This window comes from Podospora anserina, chromosome 7, assembly GCF_000226545.1.
Source record: "Podospora anserina S mat+ genomic DNA chromosome 7, supercontig 1".
Taxonomy (NCBI): Eukaryota; Fungi; Ascomycota; class Sordariomycetes; order Sordariales; family Podosporaceae; genus Podospora; species Podospora anserina.
Genome location: NW_001914854.1, coordinates 2907459 through 2914420, shown reverse-complemented (window position 1 = coordinate 2914420; position 6962 = coordinate 2907459). Strand labels below are relative to the sequence as shown.

The 6962-nt window shown below is 51.7% G+C and overlaps 4 protein-coding genes across 4 annotated transcripts; 1 reads left to right on the top strand and 3 right to left on the bottom strand.

Annotated features, from left to right (window-relative positions):
• Positions 1-783: 783 nt before the first annotated feature.
• On the bottom strand, positions 784-2694 carry PODANS_7_10180 (uncharacterized protein; the record flags this gene model as incomplete). Its single annotated transcript, XM_001908350.1, has 2 exons — positions 784-835; positions 905-2694. The coding sequence occupies 2 exons, from the start codon at positions 2692-2694 to the stop codon at positions 784-786; spliced, it is 1842 nt and encodes a 613-aa protein (XP_001908385.1).
• Positions 2695-3519: 825 nt separating this feature from the next.
• On the bottom strand, positions 3520-4206 carry PODANS_7_10170 (uncharacterized protein; the record flags this gene model as incomplete). Its single annotated transcript, XM_001908349.1, has 3 exons — positions 3520-3709; positions 3764-3833; positions 4074-4206. The coding sequence occupies 3 exons, from the start codon at positions 4204-4206 to the stop codon at positions 3520-3522; spliced, it is 393 nt and encodes a 130-aa protein (XP_001908384.1).
• Positions 4207-5119: 913 nt separating this feature from the next.
• PODANS_7_10160 (uncharacterized protein) lies at positions 5120-5541 on the top strand (the record flags this gene model as incomplete). The annotated part of the gene is made up of 2 exons (XM_001908348.1): positions 5120-5360; positions 5417-5541. The coding sequence occupies 2 exons, from the start codon at positions 5120-5122 to the stop codon at positions 5539-5541; spliced, it is 366 nt and encodes a 121-aa protein (XP_001908383.1).
• A 547-nt stretch (positions 5542-6088) lies between these two features.
• PODANS_7_10155 (uncharacterized protein) lies at positions 6089-6553 on the bottom strand (the record flags this gene model as incomplete). The annotated part of the gene is made up of 2 exons (XM_001908347.1): positions 6089-6268; positions 6401-6553. 2 exons carry the CDS (start codon positions 6551-6553, stop codon positions 6089-6091), a joined length of 333 nt encoding a protein of 110 aa, XP_001908382.1.
• Between the last annotated feature and the right edge of the window lie 409 nt (positions 6554-6962).

Genomic DNA, 6962 nt, shown 5'->3' with positions numbered 1-6962 from the left:
GAGTGAGGAGTTGAGGCAGGAGTTGGAGAGGTTTAAGAGCATGCTTGTTGGGTACTTTGGGGGGGAGGATGAGGAGGAGGAAGAGGAGGAACAAGATGGGGGAAGGGAGCAGGAGAGGAGGGGGAGTGTGGGGAGTGAGGAGGGGTATGGTGGAGAGGAGAGAGAGGTGTCTGGGGGGGAGGAGGATGCCGAGGGGGATGAGGATTGAGTTGGAAGAAAAAGTGGCTTTTTTAGGCTTGGGGTTTTGGCGCGTTATTGAGGGTTAATGTGTGGTATGTTGATCAAGCAGCGAGAGAGATGTATGGGTTAATAGATTTATTGACACCTTTTCGGTCAAATCTTTGCGTGTTTATTTTGATGATTGGGGCCTCTGAAAGTTTGTTTGAAGTGGTTAACACACCTCATGGAACGGTTGAACCAGACCTGCGTTGGTGATTGATCTTCATTGTTGATAGCACGACCCTTGTTGTTTTCAAGTGCAAAGCAGGTAAAACGGAAGCAAGATGATTTAGATTGTGCTGCATTTGTGATCTTTGATATGTTTATGAGTGTCTGTATTCTATACCTGTCCTGAAATCTACCCATCCCTGGTACCTTGATTGTGTACATGTTATACATATATTATAATTCATAACTTACCCGCCCACCACAACTGCTATAGACATTGCTTTTTTCCCATCCGCCATTATCCAACCCGTTATAATGTCGACTGTTTTTGCTGTTGACCCTTGACCCCTTATATACTCACTCCTGTTTTTGAAATGTAAAAGAACACACAGTTTTTCACATATCAAACCCGATCTTCTCCCTATCATCATCCACCACCCTCCCATACCTAATTTTTTTTTCTCTTATGTCAGCATCAAATCATCATCACACATGATCCAGGGCAGGGAAAACTCACTCCAACAACAACCTAAAAAACCAAACCTCCATGTCCTCCCCCCTCAAAACCTTGCCCGCCCACTCCCTCCCCTGCATCGCCACCCTCTCCCCTTCTCGTTTTCCCTCCCCCTCCTCCCCGAAATACCTCACCAGCTCCAGCCACTCCTCCCCCTTGAGGCTCATGGGCACATAGTGCGCCCACGGCCTCAACCACTCATAATGCCACTCCTTGAAGATGGCAAACTTAAAAACCAAGCTCTTGCTCTTCAAAAACGCGTGAAATCTCCCCGAAAAGGCATTCCCGTCCATGTCAAGCACATGCTTGTACTTGAGCGCGTCTTCCTGCTTGGCATACTCTTTAATCTCAAAGAATTCTTTCTGCGCGGCACAATCCCCCGGATCGCACTGCCCTTTGTGGCTGAAATAAACATCCAACAGAGACTTGTAGTCCCCCCGGGGAACAGAAGCAACCGTCCAGTTAGGCGAGGTGGAACTGCCCACATTGGTAAGAACATTAGCCTTGTCCACCGCATTGAATTTCTTCACCACCCTCTGCCTGTGCTGCCTCCTCCAGCCTCCATTGCGCGAAAAACCACCCGTCGTCGAGCCACGCCAGTACAACCGGTTCATCTTCTCTTCCCAGTCCGGATCCTTCTTCGGGTCGTACGGGACTTTCCCCGAGTAATACCACGGAGAAGGAAAGATCAGATCCTGATAACTCGAAATCTTGCTCGGCGAAAAAACCGGAACAAGATCATGAACGACAGAATACGCGTTCGGCCTGTCAAAAAACCCAAACGTCGACTGGAGCGAAGGCGTAAGACATATATCCGCCATCGCAGTCCAGTTCGTCACAAACCCCAGCTCCCCCATCGAGTACCTCCCCCGATCATCAAACTGCTCCCCCTCCTCCAATATCCTCGCCGGGCTCCCAGGCGGGCACGAGATCCTCGAGTGCGTCCAAGTAGGCTGATGAGCAAAAGTGTTAAACCTCGTCAGCTTCCCCTCATCAAACCGTCCCTCGTAATCCAACCCTTCCACTTTTCCCACATCAGTCCACCCATTCCTCGGCTCCTTTTCCCGCTTTAGTTTCGCCATGTTAACCCCCAACCCCACCTTCACCAGCCTCTCCAGATCCTCAAACGGCACCACAACCCTACTCTCATCATTGACATTAAACGCCAAGTCCATATCCGGCAACCAACCCACAAACTTCTCCAGCATCCCCAGCACACCCCTCTGATGCCACTCCGCCGTCCTAGCCTTGAAAACACTAGTGACATTCCCCTTCCTGATCTGCACCCCCATAAGCGAATCATCAAACCCGATCACCTCCCTCGCCCTCCTCCTCGTCGTCGCCGGCTTCAGCCCCCAGAACGGCGTGACTAATTCCATGACGGTATCAAACTCATCAACTAGCACCACCCCCCTCTCCGTTGCAAAATCCCACCACTTGTCAAAGTTGGGGGGGGGCGGTATCCCGTACCGGCGTTTATACTCCCCCACCGCTTCTCCCAAAGTTCTGCTCTGCCTCCCTTTCACAACTTCAAACTCCTTCTCTGCTTGGTTGGTCAGGTACCATATCGGATGCGACCCCTCTGGGGCAGGGGCGGGTTTGGTGTCTTTTGTGTTGGAGTCGTCGGTCCAGGTGATGGGGATTGCTATCCTGGGTGGTTCAGGCGGCTTGTCCTCCGGTTCCTTTTGCGGTGAACGGGGCCGGGGTAAACCCCCTGGGCTTCTTGACAGAGAATAAACACAAAACACCAAGAACAGAAGCGCCCCCAGGACGCCAATCTGCCTGTTGCGCATCGTGACCGCGGCCGGGGTGCGTCGCCCGGCGGTTTAGATCTCCGAGGGCCGTTTCCTTGCCGAGTAGCGGTTGTTGTCGGAGTAGAGCGTGTTCATCGAGGTATCAAAATGTCGGTCTCATACAAGATGTCCGAGTCGCATATGTTCTGTACAATAGATAGGTCGTTCTCGTCAGTGAGCGCGCTGTTCTTCGTCTCTGGTCGTCGTCGTCGTCGTCGTCGCGGGCGGTGGTAATCCCGCTTCGGTTCGCATCGGTGGCAAGACAGGTTTGATAGATTCAAAAGGGGAAAAAAGGAGAGACCTGGACAAAGTTGATGCGAAGCGTTGGCACTGGATCCATCCCCCCAAAATTAACAACCACTGACGCATGTCGCGTTGGTTTAAAGGTGGGGCCAAAGCCGTGAAGTCGCCTTGCCAAGCTTCCATCGAGCTTCCCCAAGGGGCTAGGCCACGCCTGTAGCCTGAACCCCTATCGTGGTCTGCCTCGTGTCTATCAACGACATGGATAGAATTGTACGAATGACTTCCTCAACATAGAGCCGGCCCTACGGGATTGGATGTCCAGTCTTACAAACATATCACAAGACATTGCCATCACACGTTGCAGATACACCAGTGTCACGCTCAAAATGCTCGGGTCCCAAATGCAGACACGATTTCAGGTATTGCTCATATCTGAATCCTCCATGTGCAACCAGTGCCGTCTGAAAGATCTAACCATTTTCCAGATCAGAACTCCCAATGAAACAGGGGTATCAGTCACAACGCTCAAAATATGCCATCGCTCTTGGTAGCTAGATTTTCATTGCCTTTGTGGTTGCTTGTCTAGTAGAAGAAGCCAATGATCTTGCCAGAGACGTGGCGGCGACGGGCCTCCTCCTGGTCCATGATACCGGCCGAGGTGGTGAGGATGACGTAGCCGAACTGACGGGCGGGAAGGAGCTTGACAACCCACTTCTCGAGCTCAGAGAGGCGGACGTTGTAACGGGGGGAGATGACACCGCACTTGTTGAGGCTGGGAAGGGTTAGTTTGTGCTCTTCAAGTCAGGTCAGACAGACAAAAACATACCGGCCGTTGAGCTGGACAACGATCTTGCCGGAGCGGTGGTCATCGATCTCCTCGAACTCGCCAATGTAGCCTAGGAAAGAATGTCAGAAAAAAATGTCGCGACGATTTAAACATTGGGTCATCATTGGCAACTCCGATAACGTGTAAGATCCCCGCGTGGTGTATAATTTATCGGCAACTTAAAGGGCTAAGTCGTGGAGCAGATTGAGACAGTCGCCTAGTTATCATGCCGAAGTTTGTGCAAGGGGAATCGTCGCGAGGATCTTGTCGTTTCGGAGGCCCAATGATTTCCCATCTGACAACCACATACCGTGCTTCTGCATGACCTGGAGGAACTTGACGATGACCTTGGAGGAAGGGCGGATCAAGACCTGGCGCTTGCCGGCCTTCTCGGCGTTGTTGATGCTGTTGAGGGCATCGTGAAGGACGGAAGTGCGGACCATTTTGGCGGTGTTGAGGAGACGGAGATTCTCAAATCGGAGATGTGGAAATGAGGTATCTGCCAGAGGTTCGAGGTTTGTGTTAGCCTTTCGGTCGAGGCTCGACTGCGTGGAAGAGTGCCCTCGTTGATGATTCTTCAAGAGGGTTCTGCCCGCCAGCTGCTGACGAGGAGGAGCGTATCATGTCGTCGACCCGCGTTTTGCCAACACGGGCCTCCATGATTGCCCTCCTCAGCCTGTGCGAAAGGCGTCGTCCTGCTGTTGAGTCATGTCCCGAGAGCGGGATGAATATACATACCTCGTTGGTGATTGACGGATGGTGGTCGCGGAGAAGGTCGGTGGGCGGGCGTCGACTTTTCAACAAGGCCTGGCAGAGCAACAACCCCAGAGAAATTTGTCGTCGCCTAGCTTGTGGGTCGTGGTGGTGGCCCGTGCTCCTCGAAACTTTGCCCTAATGCCTACTGCAGCAACATTTCGCCAATCCCTTTCTGGCAGAGCGCCCCGCTTTCGCGAAGCACACACCAAAATTTTGATGGATCCAGCCAATTGGGTGGGGCGCTCGGGGCTCGCACATTATTCTCGAATTTCTGTCCACCGGCCTGTTCTAGCTCCCCTCCCTCCTGATACCTACACACGAATAAAAGGATCATTACCAATTTACTCTTCGAGGATCGCACCGGCACTTTACTTGGAAAGTAAATCATCAAGATGGTGAGTACCGTCCACCCACCAACGACGACAACGACTTGAAGTCGACGATCACCTATACCACCAAACACAATGCCACCGCTCTTTTCTCGCCGCCGTCGAGGATGACACCCCGCTAACAAAGTCGTGTGTCTAGTCGGACGTAGAAGAGACTCAGCAGGTTGCCGACGTCGAGGTCGAGGTTTCGGCCGAGGCCAGCAAGGGCCAGATGTCTGTCCTTGACGCTCTCAAGGGTGTTCTCAAGCTCTCCCTCATGCACGACGGTCTCGCCCGCGGTCTCCGTGAGGCTTCCAAGGCCCTCGACCGCCGCCAGGCCCACATGTGCGTCCTCAACGAGTCCTGCGAGGAGGAGGCCTACAAGAAGCTCGTCATTGCCCTCTGCTCCGAGCACAAGATCCCTCTGATCAAGGTTCCCGATGGAAAGCAATTGGGCGAGTGGGCTGGTCTCTGTGAGTACCCTTTACAATCTTTTAGTGTCGCCACCAATACTGACTCTCTTCCACAGGCGTCCTCGACCGTGAAGGTAACGCCCGCAAGGTTGTCAACTGCTCTTGCGTCGTCGTCAAGGACTGGGGTGAGGAGTCGCAGGAGCGCTCCATCCTCCTCGACTACTTCCAGTCTGAGGCTTAAATTTCTTGACACCACCGCCGCTTAGGGGAGTGGGGGGAGGTAGCTTTTAGTCGTTCTTCACTGTAACGATTGAACTGGAAGAGAGAAAGGGGGTTTTCACACCTGGGACGGGTTTTTTCGGCGTATCAAAACGAATTCGGCATTAGACTCGGAACACCTCTTTCACAGCCACGACCGTGGATGGGAGCAAGGGCAACAAATCTCTGGGCGCATTTATGGTTACAAACGGATGGACACGACAAATTGGGGGAATTCGGGCAAGCTACCTCCTTTTCTTCTCCCCTCAGAATGAGGACGAGACAAAAATCAAGACAGTCAAAAAATTCAAAAGCCTTTTGATCTGGGACGGTCAACTAACTTTTGTTTGTTCCACTCCTGACTATGTGATTGGTTGATGTTAAAAACTACTTGCGTCCCTCGACCATGATGACATGATATCCCTCGGACGTCTTGGCCATCCCCCAGCTTGGCTTGTTGGTCGTGCTGGTGGGTAGTTCGTAAGCCACCTTTTCAAACTCGGGCAGCAATGACCCCTTTGTTTTCCAGCCTAGTGATCCTCCTGTATAGCTTGATTAGTTATCATACTGGCTGGGCACCTCAAAAGTGAGAACATACCGGACCTGGCCTTATCCTGCGACATCTCCATCGCGACAGTGTTGAAGCTCTCACCGTTCTGGAGCCGCTCGATGGCTTTTTCTGCCTCGCCCATTTTGTTGCACTGGTTATTCTGTCAGCTTCTTGAGTTATGATATGTCTAGTTTCTGGTGGTCCAACAGGCAGTAATGTTTGGTAGGTAGGTGTGTTGGTAGATAGCACCACCACCAGTAAAGACCGAAATAGGAAAAAAAATGAAACTTACAAGAATATGTCTAACGTTGATGCTCTGGGCGCCCTTTTGCTGCTTCCCTCCACTGTCATCACCGCCACCTCCCTTTCCCTTCCCACCTTTCCCACCCTTCCCGGCGTCTTTGCTGCCTCCTCCTCCGCCGGATTTGTTGTCTTTTTTGCCCATGTTGAAACCTGTCTTTACTTGTTCTACTAGTGACTCTGTCGAGGAAAGAGAAAACCAGGCAAGATGGGGAGTAAGAGGTCCAGAGTGACAGGTGGAGGGGTTATCCAAAGTGAGGGAGTGAACAAATATGCCCCGCTATTTTTCGAGTGTCTTCAAAGCTTCATTCACTTGAGAAAGGTGTGACTGGGAGGGAAAAGGGTTAGGGTTGTACACTTCTCATTCATCTCTTCTTAAAAGGGGGAGGGGGAAGAAAAGGAGTAACCCAACCACCAGTCTTTTCTCCAACACGAGCATACCATTCGAGAGTCAACCAACAACCAATGTTCCGAAAAAAAAAAAACCAACATAACCGTTAAAACCATCTTTTGTAACCCTCAATACCCAAAAACACCCGCTATCTATCATATAT